We start from the raw sequence: 20,431 nt of genomic DNA on the forward strand, positions 1-20,431 counted from the left end.
TTCAGACATCCATTTAAAACACATTTATTAATTCAATAAGTCTATATTTTATGATAAATTAAACTGCATCTCATCAGGAAAAGAGATTATACTCATATAATCAGTTATATGTCTCTGTACTTTTAAAAGACAACATACTAGTCACTGCAACTCTAATCTGAGTTCCCAGAAGTTCTTGCATAAAAACGGGAGGGGCTGCAACTCAGGTTATATCAAATCTGAATCCAATTTAATCTGAAATATAACACTTTCTGAGTTTCTCTTCTGCATTTTTCATAACAGGGATACAATTGTGTGAGGCGAGGAAGGGGGTCCTGCAGGAAATGTGACATTTTGACATGTCTCTCTTTGAAACACAGCAAAATCCTCAATGCTAATTTGTAACTCAAGGTGGACAAATGTAACCAAATGGACCTGTAATTTGCACAGCGTTGAAGTTAAGGAGGATTTTACTGTATAGACCGTGGTTCCAAGCCAGGCCAATTGATGTGTGGTGCTCTCATGACGTGTCTTCTCCAGACGGTGACATCTGCAGCAGATACAAAAGTACCGATGCTAGCATTTCTTTGTATAGAAAGTCAGAGGTCAAGTATTACTTCTCCTCAGTCGTTACAAAGAAAGATGGGTTTCATCATTTCTGCAAACAAAAGGAATGAAATTCCCCTTCAGATCACTCCAGAGAGTCTGAACTGTAACTGAGAGGTCCAAGAACTGATTGATGTCAGCATTTAGATGTCCTGGACTCATCTGGACTGAGAGTGCCAACTACCATGCATCAAATCACAAATTTAGATTGTTATTTGCATTATAAACCACATTTATATTTTACATTTGTTTTCATTATAAACCTTTTGTGCTGCCCTTTACGGAAAACTACGGTCCAGCTGTCCTGTCCATCATTTAGTGTAGCAGCCAGTTCCAACTGGGACGGAACCATGAAATTCAGCTAATCCCCCAGCACAGGAAACATAACTGCAACACCTGTTCGCCTGTTGATACTGGAAACCATGCTGCAATGAGTGACAGTCAACAGCAGACTGGTCAGAGGGTGGAAAAGGTTGTGCATGAAATACGTATCGGAACCTTGGAAAATATATTCAACTTTAAACGATGAACATGTTTATTTTATAACATTAACTTTTGATTCTATGTGGAACTTCATAAACTCAGGTAAAGAAATAGCATGGATTGAAATGTTAATGTTATAAACAATAAAAGTACATTAACAAAGTCTGGGTTTTACCTTATCTCGATTGATACTTGATTGATACTACTGACATTTCACCCAGAGTAATAGTCCAAAATCATGTGTTTGCATAATCAAATGGTTGTGCAATACTAGAATGTTGAAACAATTCTTGGAAGCATAGGAAGGAAGCATAACTACATAGTTTCATTATTCTGGACATTGACAATGTTTTCCTGACACTTCAGTGACTCCTTTAATTGCAGAAAGTCTCTTCTTATGTGACCTACAGTACAGTAATAGGGATATTGTGTTATGCTTCCATCCATCAAATAATACAAATTCACCTTGGCAGGACAGATCCAGACAGTGATATCAAGGGAACTCAACCCCTCCCCCCCTCACAGAGGTATCACATATGTAAATATTATGTAAATATCCAAGTCATGGCAAGGCATAAAAAAGAAGGGGCTCTCAACTCCACTCCTGAGAACAGAGTTAAAGGAGTAGTTCACCCAAAAAATTACTTATCTTTTATCAATTACACACCCCATGAAGCCTTCATGGAGAGTTTTTAGTTTTTGTCGCATTCCTAAGCCAACAATTTATGGACCGGCGGAGTCTCCAGTAGGAGACTCAATTGACCTGCATTTCAATCTCCTACCGTAGACTCCGCCGGTCATCAAATTATTGGCTTAGAGTTGCGACAAAAAATAAAAAATCTCCATGAATTCAAGGCTTCATGGGGTGTGTAATTGATAGAAATAAGTCATTTCTGGGGTGAACTACTCCTTTAACTCCTGGTTTTCTGTTCTACTACTAGACTGCAATGCATTCATCTGGTGAATGTAGAATGAAGGATTTAATATTCGTACTCCCCAGGGACAAACTTTAGTCACTGCTACATTCTGTACCAAATAAAGGCACATATATGTTGCCATCTTCTCAGTTTTAATACAAGGAAACTTTCTTTCCGTGTCCCACAATGGTGTGCAGTTCATACAATATACTCCAACTCTGAGTACTACTCCAAGTCCAAATTAATATAGTACCCAACTTAGTGTTCGAAACGCATAGAGTAAAAAAATAACAAAACAAAAGAACCACAAGCACCTTTGGGTGGTCACCATTGCACTGTCCTGTACAGTACGTTGGTATTGGATGAAGTATCCTCATTGGACTTTACATTAGAAAGAATCTGTCTTACGATGGATATAATGGATGAATAATGTGGTGATTTAGTTTGATTTATTAACAATAACCTCATAATAACTCAAACCACCACATTTTAACTTATCTTCCGAGTTCTTTTAAAGCTGAGCAGTTGAGCAAACAACACATTTAAAGCCTCAACGTCATTAAAGATCCTTGGTTACTCTTCCTCTCCTCCTCCTTCAGGGCCTGGTAAGGCCGGTGTAGACATTCTGCTCCCAGCCGGCAGGCGGACTGTGAGGAGGAGGAGCCAGGGCTAGGCTGTTAATTAGCGGCGAGGTGTAGGCCCTGCGGGATGAGTGGAAATAGGGGTACTGGTATAGCCCGGCGGTATACCCGGGGTAGGCACTGTAGAAGCCACTGGGACTCTGCAGGTCGGTGTAGTCGCAATGCCCAATGGAGGAAGATGAACTGGATGTGGAGGAAGAGGAGGTGGTGTTGGAGGAGGTGGGGATAAGGCAGGTCCCCGAACCGAGGGAGGTGTATTCGGGGTGGGGTGGTGGTGGTGGTGGTGGTGGTGGGGGAGAGGAAGAAGAGGTAGAGGAGCAGTGGGAGGAATGGCTGCTGTAGTGGCCGGGGCTCATCTGCTCGGTTTTAATGCGAGGTGGTCTGTGGGTAGCGTCAGTATGTGTCCTGCTGTTGTTGTCAGTGTTGGCTGAAGATGGAGACGGTGAAGGCGGTACTCCATTTTTAACAACCCAAGGGGACACCCCTTCAGAGTGAGAGTGGGTGTAGGACGGGAGCACGGAACCCGAATGGTTGCTAGGTCCATGCCCGTTCTCCGGCGGGGGTAAAAGGGCGGAGCCGTGGCCGTTGAGAGGCAGGTATTGGTCGAACTCATGGACGTCGAACCCTTCCATGGTGCTGATGACATCAGTGCTGAGCTCTGAGATGTCCACGTTACTGAAGTCAATGTTCTGACGACCAGTGTTGGGAATGGAAACAGAACCACTGTTGGTGCTGCTGGTCAGGGGCCGGTGTACCTCATGCTTGATACCCAGTATCAAGTCTGTTTTGGGGGTGGTAGGAGGTGTCGGCGGGCCGTGGGGGTGTCCTGGGGTTCAGATGAAACAAAATAAACAATATTAAAATCATCACAGGGTGATTACAGCAAGCTAGCTGAACTATTGCAGGACTGTCTTATTTTGTTTTCTTTAGTCAGAAATGGCAAGGAATGCCTCATAGGTTGAGAGACTACAGTTTAATGTTACTATACATTAAATTGACTTTTATGTAAAATCATATCCAAGACTTTGTTACGCAATAGGCCTACTTAATTTACCAAACCATATGAGAAATTGAGTTTAGTTACAAAATGAGACCTCTGCTTTTGGAAGAAAAAGAAAAAGAAAACCCTGACCCCTGTTAGAAAGAGATTGTTGGCATCAAAGCTCAACTCATTATGACTTAGTGTTGAAGTGAAGACCTTAGACCTGTTTATAAAATACTGACACTACTGAGTAATTAACCTTATTTCTGTATCAGTTGCTGAATACGGGATTTCAGGCACCATTTGTTTCTTCAAAATAGAAGTACTGTATGAATTTTAACCATTCAAATCAACACACCGGTGAACTCAAGCCACTCACCTGTCCTGTCGGAATGGTAGTGAGGGTGTCCATCCCCGACGCCCACCAGCCGAGACATCCCCGGTTCAGTCTTATACTGGCCCTGCTGCTGGTGATGCGGATGGTGTGGTTGTGGGGTCAAGCCAGGTCTGGGGGCTGAGTCCCCTTGGCCAGATTTGGTTATCTTGCGTCTCCGAGGCTGGTACTTGTAGTCCGGGTAGTCCTTTTTATGTTGAACTCTCAGGCGCTCAGCTTCTTCAATGAAGGGCCGCTTCTCACTCTCAGAGAGCAGACTGGGGAGGAAAGGGCCAAGTTTGTCTTATTGGCTTACACACAATACACAGTATATAACCTCAATGTTGATTTAACTTTGGGTTGAAGTTATATTGCAAAGAGATCTGTAGGACCTCTGTGCAGCACAACCGCCCCTTAGTACAGCAGTAGCCTACATAGGCTGCAGCATAATAATATGACCCTGAATACTGAATACAAGTGCTTATTAGATAATAATGGTGTAGCTCAAATCAGATCACAATCAATAGCAGTGGTGTAAAGTAACTAAGTACATTTACTCAAGTACTGCACTTAAGTACAATTTTGAGGTATTTTCACTTTGCTGGAGTATTTCCAATTTTCAGTATTTTTACTTATACTCCACTACATCTCAGAGGCAAATATTATACTTTTACTCCACTAGAATGATTTGAAAACTTTGGTTGCTAGTTACTTTGTAGATTTTGATTATTATTACAAAAACATAAACATTACCATTATTACAAAACATTACCCACTTCAGCCCTATATACATTTCAGCCATTTGAAAATAGCCGATCTACAAGCTCACATTGGGCATTGAGCTTGTGGATCTGCTATTTTCAAAGGATACTTTCAAATTTTGGTACTTTAAGTAAATTGTTATACCAATACTTTTGTACTTTTACTCAAGTAAATTTTGAATTCCGGACTTTTACTTGTAACAGAGTATTTCTACATTGCAGTATTGATACTTTTACTTAAGGACAAAATGTGAGTACTTTTTCTACCACTGATCAGGCTGTGCGTAATGCCCATCGACATGCGATGGGCATGTGGCATGTCAATGAATTTGACGTGGTTGTCACTATCCAAAAATCCATGTTTGCTTTGAGAGCTGCTCACCGCCAGAGTTTCCCGAGAGTCTTGCTGAGCTCGGCGTTGTGCAGTTGAGGATACTGGTCGGCCAGTTTCCTCCGCGCCGCCTGCGCCCACACCATGAACGCGTTCATCGGCCGTTTGACGTGAGGCTTGCTCTTCAGCCCTCGCTCCCCATGAGCGGGCATCGGCACCAGCGACCAGTCGTAGCCTTTCAGCACCTGCGACACCGCGTCGCGGATGCAGGCGGGGAACCGCTCGTCCTCCTCTGGGTGATCCGGATCGCTCTGCGCTTTACTGTGCGTAATAATCCCGGGAGGGCGAGCCGGCCCCTGTCCGTCTGACCCCGCCGGGGAGGTCGGCGGTTCCGAGTCGGACTCGTGCTGCTGGGACACGGGGCTGCCTGTTCCCGCTGGACTGCATGCATGATGTTCAGTGAGGGATTTGTGTTCTTCGGTCATTTTTGGTCGACAAAAAAAAGTAAAAAATAAAATAAATAAATAATAAAATTTAAAAAAAAGGGAATATAACTGTACAACTGACTTCTGTAACTATGTACTTAAGTTTTCCCTAATAAAAAAAATGTTTTTGATGATGTCCTCCAGACCCAGATGTCTCCAGCACCTATAAGTGCGCCTTGACGCACTGCTCCTCTCGGGACTACCGTGATCCAAGAAAACAGTAAGCAGGCTTTAGTCTAAAAGAACCTTCATCATTGCACACACGTCGAACAGTCACAGGAAAGTTTGGGGCTGCTGGAATTTTTCATTTAGCCACTTTTACTTCTCACCCAAGTTCACGCCCCTTCCCTCCTATTGGCTTTTATTCCGTTTTTACCGTTGCTGTTGTTCCTCCCATCTGGCGGTGGGATGGAGAGGCAGCAGCTGCACCGTTGGGTTGAACATTAATGTAAGTGATATCTCATGATTATTTTGACTGGGGATTATTATAGCCCATTTCATCGCCAGTTAAATTAGAGCATACACTTTAATATTCCAGAGATCTGCATCCCTATTAATTACGCATTAATTATCTTCCTCACCTATCTTCACTTGTGGTGTGGTAAAAGTAGCCTACTCACACTTTTACTTAAATAAAAGTATCAATACTGAAATGTAGAAATACTCCGTTACAAGTAAAAGTCCAGAATTCAAAGTTTACTTGAGCAAAAGACAAAGTACAAAAGTATTGGCATCAAAATATACTTAAAGTAGCCTACCAAAAGACTTAAGTAAAAGTACCCATTATGCAGAATGTCCCTTTTCACAGGTTTCAAATGTAAAATGTATAAACATCTTTTGAAAATAGCACATCGACAAGCTCACAATGCATTGCATATGCTATTTTCAAATAGCCAAAGTTTAAATAGAACTGAAGTGGTTAATCAATTTTTTGTAATAATAATCCAAATCTATAAAGTAACTAGTAGCCTACGTTTTCTAATTATTGTCTAAAAAAAAGTACAATATTTGACTCTGAGATGTATAGTGGAGTGGAAGTAAAAGTATACAAAATTGGATATACTCCAGTAAAGTAATAAAAGTAGCCTACCTCAAAATTTTACTTAAGTACAGTACTTGAGTAAAAGTACTTAGTTACTTTCCACCACTGTTCACTTCTTTGGGCTATTACCCACAGGCTGTGGTGAAGTGTGGAGTGGCTGTGGGCCACAGCCACTCCACACTTCACTCATGTCCATCATTAGTTCACTGCTTTATATATAGCCTACTACTACTCCTCTCTTCCACCACTCGCCCTCAGGTAGCATTGTTTCACTTCTCTAGGAGATTCTAGCCTGCACCACACGGTCCCGTCCGTGTACAGTACACACTACAGTTATATTCAAATGTTTGACACTCGCACTGCATCCATTCCTGCTTCTGAAGTAGTTTATATGTCATCATTACGTTATTATTTAGTTCCATGTCTGCTCTCTGTTTTCTCATTGTTCAGTTGAGTTAAACTTAAAACAACGCTTATTGTAAATAATCTGACTAGTGCAGTAAACCTACTACTTTATACGGAACAATTTAAATGAAACTTCACTTAACGGTCTCACTCAACCAATCAGAAGATGCCCTGTAGAGTTGCCAGGTGCCGTGTGTAGACAGCTGACTCCTCACAGTCTACAATATATTTTGCTAATACATTTAGTCAGACATAGGCTAGTCTTTTTTGTATGAATTGCTTCTACCGCGGTGAAGTTGGTTTCAGGTTGGATATTCACCCAGTTGGATATTCGAAAATCTTAGGGACCGTCAATAAATTACAGACTGCAATTTAAAAAAAAATGCTATATCTCCTAGACAAAACCACCTGGACACACCAAAACACATCACAATGTTCATTGACCATGCATACACTATGCACACCCTTTATTTTGAAAATTTTCCTAAAAATGTATTTTTTATGATTTTCCGAAATCTAAGAAATGTAATAACTTTTTGGTCGCATGACCTTTTCAACAAAATCATTGTTCAAATTATTTGTCAGTAATTCCTACATCATGCACACCCTTTATTTTGAAAGATTTCCTAAAAATGTATTTTTTATGAATTTCTGAAATCTAAGAAATTGAATAACGTTTTGGTCACATGACCTTTTCAATAAAATCATTGTTCATATTGTCTGTCAGTCATGCCTACATGATGCACACCCTTTATTTTGACATTTGTCCTAAAAAAATATTTTTTATGATTTTCTGAAATCTATGAAATTGAATAACTTTTTGGTCACATGACCTTTTCAACAAAATCATTGTTCATATTGTCTGTCAGTCATGCCTACATGATGCACACCCTTTATTTTGAAAAGTTTCCTCAAAATGTATTTTTTATGAATTTCTGAAATCTAAGAAATTGAATAACTTTTTGGTCGCATGACCTTTTCAACAAAATCATTGTTCATAAGGGCTGGGTTTCCCAAACGCATATGGTGTAAGACTTGTAGTGCTGCACATGCTCAGATGCTCCTCTAGGCCGCACACAGAAGCCTGTGAACATAGACATTTCGTACATAGATGTGCCACGCACAAATTTAATTTAATAATATTTGGACTGCTGGACAGCTGACAGTAGGCTCTCTTTACTCTTAAAATGTATATATATATATATATATATATATATACCTCTACCCTAATGGACAGGGGGTACACACTACACTACACTACAGTAGAGAAGAGAGCAGAACAGAGGAGTACAGTACAGCAGAGTACAGTACAGAACAGAACAGTACAGTACAGTACAGCAGTACAGTAGTACAGCAGTACAGTACAGTACAGTACAGTACAGTACAGTACAGTACAGTACAGTACAGTACAGTACAGTACAGTACAGAAGAGAAGAGAGCAGAACAGAGGAGTACAGTACAGTACAGTGGAGTACAGTACAGTACAGTACAGTACAGTACAGTACAGTACAGTACAGTACAGTACAGAAGAGAAGAGAGCAGAACAGAGGAGTACAGTACAGTACAGTGCAGTGCAGTACAGTGGAGTGCAGTACAGTGGAGTACAGCACAGTACAGTACAGTGGAGTACAGCACAGTACAGTGGAGCACAGTACAGTACAGTAAAGTACAGTAGAGCACAGTGCAGAGGACTACAGTACAGTACAGAGGAGTACAGTATACTATTCCCGCTAGGTTGACACATTTACGACATTCAAGCAACTTGGTATATATTGCCACTTGCCATGCTTGCTTTTAGACGGAAATAAAAACAAGCAAAACAAACAATAGGGCCACTCAGCCAGGTTGCCAAGTTTGCACTTTCCAAGCAACTGGATATATGAAAAACATGGGTTGCCATGTTTGCTTTTCCAAGTAAATTGAGTATCGCCTTCCCGCTATTGCCTTCTTCCCATTTACGACGCGTGACGCTAGGATGAGCGGGCCGAAGGCCCGCGAAATTCTAGTGTATATATATATATATATATATATATATATATATATATATATTTATATGTGTGTGTGTGTGTGTGTGTGTGTGTGTGTGTGTGTGTGTGTGTGTGTGTGTGTGTGTGTGTATATATATACATACATAAATATATTTCTTTTTAAGAGTAAAGAGAGCCTACTGTAGGTCCAAATATTATTAAATTAAATTTCAGAATGGTAGACCTGAGGCCTGAGGCCTACCATTGCGTGGCACATCTATGCACGGAATGTCTATGTTCACAGGCTTCTGTGTGCGGCCTAGAGGAGCATCTGAGCATGTGCAGCACTACAAGTCTTACACCATATGCGTTTGGGAAACCCAGCCATTGTCTGTCAGTCATGCCTACATGATGCACACCCTTTATTTTGACATTTTTCCTCAAAATGTATTTTTTATGAATTTCTGAAATCTAAGAAATTGAATAACTTTTGGGTCACATGACCTTTTCAACAAAATCATTGTTCATAGTGTCTGTCAGTCATGCCTACATGATGCACACCCTTTATTTTGAAAAGTTTCCTCAAAATGTATTTTTTATGAATTTCTGAAATCTAAGAAATTGAATAACTTTTGGGTCACATGACCTTTTCAACAAAATCATTGTTCATAGTGTCTGTCAGTCATGCCTACATGATGCACACCCTTTATTTTGAAAAGTTTCCTCAAAATGTATTTTTTATGAATTTCTGAAATCTAAGAAATTGAATAACTTTTGGGTCACATGACCTTTTCAACAAAATCATTGTTCATAGTGTCTGTCAGTCATGCCTACATGATGCACACCCTTTATTTTGAAAAGTTTCCTCAAAATGTATTTTTTATGAATTTCTGAAATCTAAGAAATTGAATAACTTTTGGGTCACATGACCTTTTCAACAAAATCATTGTTCATAGTGTCTGTCAGTCATGCCTACATGATGCACACCCTTTATTTTGAAAAGTTTCCTCAAAATGTATTTTTTATGAATTTCTGAAATCTAAGAAATTGAATAACTTTTGGGTCACATGACCTTTTCAACAAAATCATTGTTCATAGTGTCTGTCAGTCATGCCTACATGATGCACACCCTTTATTTTGAAAAGTTTCCTCAAAATGTATTTTTTATGAATTTCTGAAATCTAAGAAATTGAATAACTTTTGGGTCACATGACCTTTTCAACAAAATCATTGTTCATAGTGTCTGTCAGTCATGCTTACATGATGCACACCCTTTATTTTGACATTTTTCCTCAAAATGTATTTTTTATGAATTTCTGAAATCTAAGAAATTGAATAACTTTTGGGTCACATGACCTTTTCAACAAAATCATTGTTCATAGTGTCTGTCAGTCATGCCTACATGATGCACACCCTTTATTTTGAAAAGTTTCCTCAAAATGTATTTTTTATGAATTTCTGAAATCTAAGAAATTGAATAACTTTTGGGTCACATGACCTTTTCAACAAAATCATTGTTCATAGTGTCTGTCAGTCATGCCTACATGATGCACACCCTTTATTTTGAAAAGTTTCCTCAAAATGTATTTTTTATGAATTTCTGAAATCTAAGAAATTGAATAACTTTTGGGTCACATGACCTTTTCAACAAAATCAATGTTCATAGTGTCTGTCAGTCATGCCTACATGATGCACACCCTTTATTTTGAAAAGTTTCCTCAAAATGTATTTTTTATGAATTTCTGAAATATAAGAAATTGAATAACTTTTGGGTCACATGACCTTTTCAACAAAATCATTGTTCATATTGTCTGTCAGTCATGCCTACATGATGCACACCCTTTATTTTGAAAAGTTTCCTCAAAATGTATTTTTTATGAATTTCTGAAATCTAAGAAATTGAAAAACTTTTGGGTCACATGACCTTTTCAACAAAATCATTGTTCATAGTGTCTGTCAGTCATGCTTACATGATGCACACCCTTTATTTTGAAAAGTTTCCTCAAAATGTATTTTTTATGAATTTCTGAAATCTAAGAAATTGAATAACTTTTGGGTCACATGACCTTTTCAACAAAATCATTGTTCATAGTGTCTGTCAGTCATGCCTACATGATGCACACCCTTTATTTTGAAAAGTTTCCTCAAAATGTATTTTTTATGAATTTCTGAAATCTAAGAAATTGAATAACTTTTGGGTCACATGACCTTTTCAACAAAATCATTGTTCATAGTGTCTGTCAGTCATGCCTACATGATGCACACCCTTTATTTTGAAAAGTTTCCTCAAAATGTATTTTTTATGAATTTCTGAAATCTAAGAAATTGAATAACTTTTGGGTCACATGACCTTTTCAACAAAATCATTGTTCATAGTGTCTGTCAGTCATGCCTACATGATGCACACCCTTTATTTTGAAAAGTTTCCTCAAAATGTATTTTTTATGAATTTCTGAAATCTAAGAAATTGAATAACTTTTGGGTCACATGACCTTTTCAACAAAATCATTGTTCATAGTGTCTGTCAGTCATGCTTACATGATGCACACCCTTTATTTTGAAAAGTTTCCTCAAAATGTATTTTTTATGAATTTCTGAAATCTAAGAAATTGAATAACTTTTGGGTCACATGACCTTTTCAACAAAATCATTGTTCATAGTGTCTGTCAGTCATGCCTACATGATGCACACCCTTTATTTTGAAAAGTTTCCTCAAAATGTATTTTTTATGAATTTCTGAAATCTAAGAAATTGAATAACTTTTGGGTCACATGACCTTTTCAACAACATCATTGTTCATATTGTCTGTCATTCATGCCTACATGATGCACACCCTTTATTTTGAAAAGTTTCCTCAAAATGTATTTTTTATGAGTTTCTGAAATCTAAGGAATGTAGTAACTTTTTGGTCACATGACCTTTTCAACAAAATCATTGTTCATAGTGTCTGTCAGTCATGCCTACATGATGCACACCCTTTATTTTGAAAAGTTTCCTCAAAATGTATTTTTTATGAATTTCTGAAATCTAAGAAATTGAATAACTTTTGGGTCACATGACCTTTTCAACAACATCATTGTTCATATTGTCTGTCAGTCATGCCTACATGATGCACACCCTTTATTTTGAAAAGTTTCCTCAAAATGTATTTTTTATGAGTTTCTGAAATCTAAGGAATGTAGTAACTTTTTGGTCACATGACCTTTTCAACAAAATCATTGTTCATAGTGTCTGTCAGTCATGCCTACATGATGCACACCCTTTATTTTGAAAAGTTTCCTCAAAATGTACTTTTTATGAATTTCTGAAATCTAAGAAATTGATTAACTTTTGGGTCACATGACCTTTTCAACAAAATCATTGTTCATAGTGTCTGTCAGTCATACCTACATGATGCACACCCTTTATTTTGAAAAGTTTCCTCAAAATGCACAGCATTTATTTTGATTTTTTTTTCCTCCAAAGGTATTTTTTATGAATTTCTGAAATCTAAGAAATTAAATGATATAAATTGATAACCTTTTGGTCAGGGAAGGAAGGGAAGATATATTACCTGTATACACATCCATTTAACATGAATCCCGCCAGACACAATTGTCATAACGTTTGTTTCTCTATCATTTTGAAATATGTTGCATACAGTTTGTCTCTGCTGGATGGAAAATATAAAGCATGCTGTGCATCATGTAGGAATGACTGGAAAAAAAGGGAATGAATTTAATTTAATTAAGGGACCACTTCAAACTAAAGAAAATGATTGCAGAACCAAGTGTCACCAGCAGTTACATCCCTATTTCCCGCTCCTTTGCCATACGCATGAAGTCCGGTTGGCGCTGTCCATGGTGCTGAAACCGCATCAGCTTCTCGTGTTCTAATACAGACTTGGCTACTAAGACTCCCAAATTGCCCTGTTCCCAGATTTAATGGGTTGAGATAATATTGGAACGAATTTAATGTATAGGCTTTGACAATGTTGGCATTTATTGACATTAAGTAAGGCCAAGCCTCAATAAAAGGCTATTCATTCCAACTATAGGTACTTCCCATGCCTCAAGTAAAGGCTATAGGTTATTTTTAAGTGCGTAACATTTTCCCAGTCGGTACATTCCAGTTAACAAGCTAAATTAAAATTAGTAGCTTCTTCTGATAGGGCATAGCTTGTTAAGTTTGGGGCATGAAGCTGTTGATTGGGTGGCTCTTTAAGGGCCTTAATGAGTGTATATGGACGGTGCCACGGTGGTATAAAAGTCTGGAGAGCGCATCAATTTGATGACCAAGCTGAAAAAGAAGGAAAACTTCTGCGGTCTCCGAGGCGGACATCAAAGACATTCACCGTCATCTACCGTCTATACACAGTAAGTATACTTTGTTAATATCGTGATATGCATTCATCCATCCAATCATTTTATTAAGGTCTCTCACATGAGATGTAACAACAAAATAATCTACCAGGGGTCGAGTTTGCTTTTCCTTTTGATGCAATATGTAATGTGCGTCAGTGCGTGGTCGAAAAGTGTCAATTAGTGCAAACTAGAGTTGTGGAGATTAATAGAATCTTAGAGAGACGGTTTTCTAGGGTCCATTGGGCCACGACGCGTGCCCCCCCCCCCTTGCTAATTAGCCCAGTCAATCATTTGATCCACGCTACGCAACTATTAATAAATTAAACTCGTAAATATAACTGTTTTTAGATGTATTGTACTGAGATAGTCATTGAATGTATTTAATATATAGGCTGTGATTCTGGGCATTTTTTTGTCACTTCTGAAATTAAGTAAAGCTCTTTAGAAATATAGAGGTATACTTGTTGCCAGGCTTGATTGATTGATTGATTGATTGATTGATTGGTTGACAGTTTGCAAAACAAGTGTAATGGTTTTGTTAATATCTATTTACCATAGATTCCACTGCTCAAAGAAAGGCTATGGGTAGTTATTTTTAAGTGTGTCACACGTCTTCCGTTTGGTACATGTTGGTATGTTGGTAGTTGGTACCCGCGTTGGTAGGCCTACTGTTGTTTTACATTAATCAATGTTATATTAATAGAAAGGCTGAAAACGGCTGCATGCAAAATCGGTGAATCAGCACCACGGACAGCATATTACTACTGGCCATGTTGTTGGTGAATTAGCACCACAGACACCATTGTATTCATTATTCCACATGTGCTGTTCATATTGCTGATTAGGTTTTCAGATGTATTATTGTTCCTCCAGTGGTGGAATGTAAACCTACTGTACATTTACTTGAGTACAGGGATATTTCATTTTAAACATGTTTGGTGTCATTTTAACTCATGGCTCTTGTGAGCACCCCAGTTATTAAACTGCTTTATTCACAAATTAATCAGAAACGCATCCTTTCTATCCAAACCCATTTTAGTTAGATTAATTGAAATCTGGTTACTGATCATTGCACGAGGGGGGCATATTTCTTACAGGCCTACTTTTTTCCATTTAGTTTTTATACTTTTTGGTGCAGGGAAAAGAAAACTTAAAATAAATTGTATTACACTACACCCTCACATATTAGAAGGACACATCAGTCACCAGAATCAAGGAGATGTGTTTTTGATAAATCTAGCATGTTTAAATTTAGTTTGACTTTACAATGGGTTTGTATAGGAAGGTAGAAGGTAACATGAATATCTATTATCTAAATACAGAATCAAGGAACTTAAAACTGTCTGGGTGTTCACATAAACCTGAGCAGACGTTAAAATGACCCCAAGCATGGGTTTACATGGTTATTTGTAATTTGTGGATACACTCCACTACATTTCAAAGTGAAATATTGTACTTTGGATTCCACTTCAATTGTAGAAATATTTCAACAAGCTCACAACACTTCACATCGTGATTGCTTGTTTGATTGATAATTAGTCAGAAATGTAAACGGCATGTGGAACAGTAACACATTAAGGCTAAAAGGATAACACCAAAAGGTCCTGGTGGCTTGTTTACATTGTCGTCATTTCTTTGGTTATGTGTTGTGACCTTGTAGATGTGCTATTTTCACTGTTTTCTTTTTAATCTATCAAAAGTCTTTATTTATTTTGACATACAGTATGTCTAAACCATGTCAAACATATGTCTAATCCATTAATATTAAAATGTTTTAATAATGTACCTTTGAATAATTACAGTAGGCACATATATTTAAAAGTGTAGTTAATAGAAGAATACGATGATGATGATGATGATGCTAAATGGATTTAGGGTTATTTCTTCTACAGATCATGGGAAAAAAGAAAGGGAAACCAAACCCATCTCTCTGGGACGAAGCTGGTGGGATTGATCTAGTTATTCTGGCCTTCTTTGAAAACGGCTTTGGAGAAAGACAAAAAACAAAAAACCCAGGAACATGGACCACTTTAGCTCTCCACATTTTTAACAACGATTCACCAAAATTGTGTAAATGGTTACAAGTCATATGGAATGACAACAGGAGACAGATCAGAGAAAAGGTATTTAATAAATATGAGAGAGAAAGGGAAGAGGAGGAAGAGAGAGAACATCCTGATGATGATGATGATGATGAGGAAGAGGAGGAAGAAAAGCCCTCTGATGAAGATGAAGAAGAGGAGGAAGAAAAGCCCTCTGATGATGATGAGAAAGAGGAGGAAGAAAAGCCCTCTGATGAAGATGAAGAAGAGGAGGAGGAAGAAAAGCCCTCTGATGAAGAGGAGGAAGAAAAGCCCTCTGAGGATGATGAGGAAGAGGAGGAAGAGAGAGAACATCATGATGATGATGAGGAAGAGGAGGAAGAAAAGCCCTCTGATGAAGATGAGGAAGAGGAGGAAGAAAAGCCCTCTGATTTAGATGAAGAAGAGGAGGAGGAAGAAAAGCCCTCTGATGAAGAGGAGGAAGAAAAGCCCTCTGAGGAAGACGATGATGATGAGGAAGAGGAGGGCGAGAAAGAAAAACCCTCTGAAGATGATGAGGAAGAGGAGGAAGAGAGAGAACATCCTGATGATGATGATGATGAGGAAGAGGAGGAAGAAAAGCCCTCTGATGAAGATGAGGAAGAGGAGGAAGAAAAGCCCTCTGATGAAGATGAGGAAGAGGAGGAAGAAAAGCCCTCTGATGAAGATGAGGAAGAGGAGGAAGAAAAGCCCTCTGATGAAGAGGAGGAAGAAAAGCCCTCTGATGAAGATGATGATGAGGAAGAGGAGGGAGAGAAAGAAAAAAACTCTGAAGATGAGGAAGAGAAGGAAGAGAGAGAAAATCATGATGATGATGATGAGGAAGAGGAGGAAGAAAAGCCCTCTGATGAAGATGAGGAAGAGGAGGAGGAAAAGCCCTCTGATGAAGAGGAGGAAGAAAAGCCCTCTGATGAAGAGGAGGAAGAAAAGCCCTCTGATGATGAAGATGATGATGAGGAAGAGGAGGGAGAGAAAGAAAAACCCTCTGAAGATGATGAGGAAGAGGAGGGAGAGAAAGAAAAGCCTGATGATGATGAGGAAGAGGAGGCGCTTAGAGCTACAGAACCTGGTCCTAAAGTTTTTAACATTGCAATAAAAATTAAGGACTGGAAAAAAATTATGCCAGTGTCAGGAGAAACGAGACTTAAGACACCATGGACACAGGTACTGTACAAACAGTTTATCAAAACGAACCCATGCTGCACGCTTGCATTTAAATACCAGCATGTGAAGCAAGATCCCAGCCGAAAAACCTTCTCCCCCTTCCTACGTGCTTGTGCGGTGTGTACATTTAAAACATGCAAAGCACAGTACATGTTCACAGTAAGACAAAGACCTCAAAACACACAAAAAGAAATAACCATCAAAGTGGTCCGGTATGGAGATGTCACCCATAGCAAAAAAGAACGGAAATTTCGGCAAGCAAGCTACAGAAGAAGGGGACACATCGCCAGATCTATTAAAAAAGGAGTGAGCAACATCCATTATCAGCTGCTTGGGGAAACGCCAAAATTAGAGCTGATCGCAGGAAATATCACCAGGAGTCTTACCAAAGATGTGCTAAAGAAGATCTCCTCTGAAGTGAAGAAAAGCACACGATTCCATGATGATATCATGCTGGAGCTGATGCTAACCCAGAACATCATGAGGGAGTTGGGTATCAGTACCAACATCACGAATGGGGGTTACATCCAGCACCTGCAGGTGGACCCATTTGGAGTCCATATGTACATGGACGCTGGTCTTAGGATTTTAGTAGAGCACCTAAGAAAAGATCCACCAGTTACACTGTACATAGATGCTACTGGTGGGGTTGTATCCAAAATACCAAACCAACCCAAAAGAGTCCTCTACTATGCCCTTGTACTGCCAGGAAGTGGAAAGGACAAACCACCTCTCCCCATCTCTGAGCTGCTGTCCAATGAGCACTCCATACCAACCCTTTCATTTTGGTTGATGGAAACAGTCAGAAAGGTATCCAAATGTACCTCACGCAGAGTCAGGCAGGTGGAGACCGATTACAGTTGGGCTCTAATGAACAGTGTATTACTCGCTTTCAATAAGGAGAGTATTCCTATATATTTAATTAGAGCCCACACTGCAATGCAAAAACAGATGAGCAAGTCAGAGCTTCTCGCCTTCACAGTGCTGCATCTCTGTTCAGCCCACATCCTGAAAGCAGTCTCCAATGGATTTGCCAAAAAAACCAAGGACAAAGGCCTCAGAGAATATGCCACATTTTGCTTTGCTGCACTTCTCAACTGCACCAGCATGGCAGAAGCACTTTGCATATTTCAGCTTATGTGTGTATTGTTCACATCGCGAGAAGAAAGCCCTCTGGTCACAGACGCCAAGCACAACCTGGACCTGCTCATAACGTCTGTCAAAGACATCGAATTTGAGGATGTTCAACAAACCAGGAACGAGGAACACCTCCAAACAACTCAAACTTCAACTGTGATGGGGCAATCTCCATTCACAGCCGACTTTTTGGCAGTTCGTCACCAGGCACAGTCTGACATCCTGATGGAGGAAGGCACTGGTGTGGAGAACATCTACTCATGTCCAGAACTTCTCGACATGCTGTTCAATAATTACCTGGGGATATTTCCACTTTGGAGTGGGGTACTGCTTGGAAATCTGTCAAGATATGCCAGAGACCTGCATGACAGCAATGAAAGTGCAATTACAAAGACCCGTGAGACCAACTGCCACGTGGAGCTGTGGTTCTGGATTGTAAAACAAACCATACTCCTCAAACAGAAATTCCTCCGGCCTGCACATTTCATTCGGAAGATGTATGGCTCTTTGCAGGGCCGGTACAAAGAGCATATCATGAAATTCAAATTGTCACATGATCTGCTAACAGATCCTCTCCCAATTCTAAATGATTTGGACCAGGCCGAAGAACAATGGGCAAAGAGAGAGAAACACCAAAATAAAGCCAAAAAGAAAACCAAATACTTTGATCCCCCACCCCCAGAAAAGATTCCCAAGGCAAAGCAGTCTAAAGGGAAAAAAAAGGCCAGTCCCACAAAGGGAGTAGAACCTGTGGCTGTGGAAGAGAGTGGCACCTCTAAAGCAGCAGGTCCTATGGATCACAACCCTTCTGCGGATCTAGCAGAGGTACTGCATTTTATGTTGATCATGATCATTCTGTTGAGTGTAAATATGCTTTGTGGTTGGGGACATACTGTAAATGTAATAATTTGCACATATTTTTGCAGATACAAGCGCTATGGAAAAAAAGGAAGATGACAGAGGTGGTGGTTGCTGTCATTAATTCAGCGAACCAAAAGGGCAACAACTACATTTTACACCATTCTGAGTTCCAATCAATCCAGCCACACGAGTGGCTTGTCGGAGAGGTAAATATAATATCCACCAAGTGTGTGTGTGTGTGTGTGTGTGTGTGTGTGTGTGTGTGTGTGTGTGTGTGTGTGTGTGTGTGTGTGTGTGTGTGTGTGTGTGTGTGTGTGTGTGTGTGTGTGTGTGTGTGTGTGTGTGTGTTTTTAATTAATTACTATTTTCCTACAATGTTATATTGCATCTTAGGCTCATGGAGTGCTTAACATGCAATGCATACAATGTGTCACAATTGTAACCATCGTTGGTGATGTTGTATGCTCTTCTTTTAGGCTATTGAATGCTTCTTCCACACAGCTCTGGCTAACAGTGGACATGGACAGAGTGTCTACATGCTAAACCACTTCATAGCTAGTGTGATTTTGCATGGTGAAAGGTCATCATTTCATAAACACAGTCTTTCAAGGGTAAGTTTAAATTAAATTGTTGCTTAGGCTTAAGAATGTGTTTATTTAGATTTATTACTAAGTAATAATCCATGCTACATTTTTAGGTCAACTTCGAGGACCACAGTGCAGTGATTAGTTTTGTAAACTGCAACAACAACCACTGGAAATTTCTGGTAAGTATTTAATTATGTTTTTGAGGAAAATATCAATAGGTGAGACAATCTAATGATTCAATGACAGTTTTTGTGTATTAAGCAACATCTTTCGCCCAAACAGTTTATGCACAAAGCAACAGAGCAGGTATTTCTTGTGGATCCTGCAGCTGGAAACAAAGAAAAATCGGACTCTGACAGTGCTGCAGCCAGATTCAGGTGAAAATAAATATTGTGGTGTTTTTAGTATTTTTGTGTTTTTCAAAGTTGTCGAAAATTTGTAAAGATTATGGAATTTTGTTAAGGTTATATTTAAAAATAGGTTGATGAGGCAACATGTGACTGATAATAAAAGCAATTAGGTATAAGAAATACCGGGCTATCAACTAATCGTGTGGTTACCTTTGTAATGCCCTAATGAATTATTACATTTTACTGCCTTACAATTACATTTCAATTTCATCAAAAGCACTATAAATAAAGTAATTTATTGCAGTAATTAGTAGTTGCCAGAAACACAGTGAAATAATAATTTTATTCAAGTAGATTATCTGTCTAGTATTTGTTGGAATTTCACACAAACATCATAACTTATTAATAATCAATTTTATTTGTATCTTATGTTATGCTTGAAGGGAGTTCTTCAAGATGAGAAGGACAAGGCATGGCAAAACAGACTGGGTTGACCAGAAATGGAGAGGAGGGGTGATAAAACACACCAAACAGAAGGACTCTTTCAGCTGTGGTGTATTTGTTATGCAGGTGAGTACATAATAACATGTTTGTAGTGTGTATAATACAATCCAATTTTCAAATGTCAATTCCTTGTTATTTCATAATACAGTTTTAATGCTATACTGAAATGTTTTGTCTGATGGTTCAGATGGCAGTTCTGGTGTTGGCAAACCACCCCAATGTCCCCCAAACCATGGACATAGACCCATCGAAGAAAGCAATGGCACTAAAGCGAAAGGAAATTGCTTGCACAATTATGGAAAGCTCAAGTGGGTAGATTACAGTATAGGTTTAAATATTATCAACAATCAACAATAATATCAAACTAATTACATTATTTATTTTTTGTAGCCTTTGATAAGAAGCACCAATGCTCCTTGTGTGCACAGGACA

The 20,431-nt window shown here is 39.0% G+C and overlaps 1 protein-coding gene across 1 annotated transcript; it reads right to left on the reverse strand.

Annotated features, from left to right (window-relative positions):
* Nucleotides 1-1,872: 1,872 nt before the first annotated feature.
* LOC308104551 (transcription factor Sox-8-like) lies at nucleotides 1,873-5,760 on the reverse strand. Its single transcript, XM_080454994.1, has 3 exons — nucleotides 5,125-5,760; nucleotides 3,988-4,259; nucleotides 1,873-3,452 (listed from the first exon to the last, which is right to left on the reverse strand). Exons 1-3 carry the CDS (start codon nucleotides 5,556-5,558, stop codon nucleotides 2,581-2,583), a joined length of 1,578 nt encoding a protein of 525 aa, XP_080311120.1. The 5' UTR covers nucleotides 5,559-5,760; the 3' UTR covers nucleotides 1,873-2,580.
* Between the last annotated feature and the right edge of the window lie 14,671 nt (nucleotides 5,761-20,431).

This window comes from Gymnoscopelus braueri, assembly GCF_963280865.1.
Source record: "Gymnoscopelus braueri genome assembly, chromosome: 17".
Classification (NCBI taxonomy): Eukaryota; Metazoa; Chordata; class Actinopteri; order Myctophiformes; family Myctophidae; genus Gymnoscopelus; species Gymnoscopelus braueri.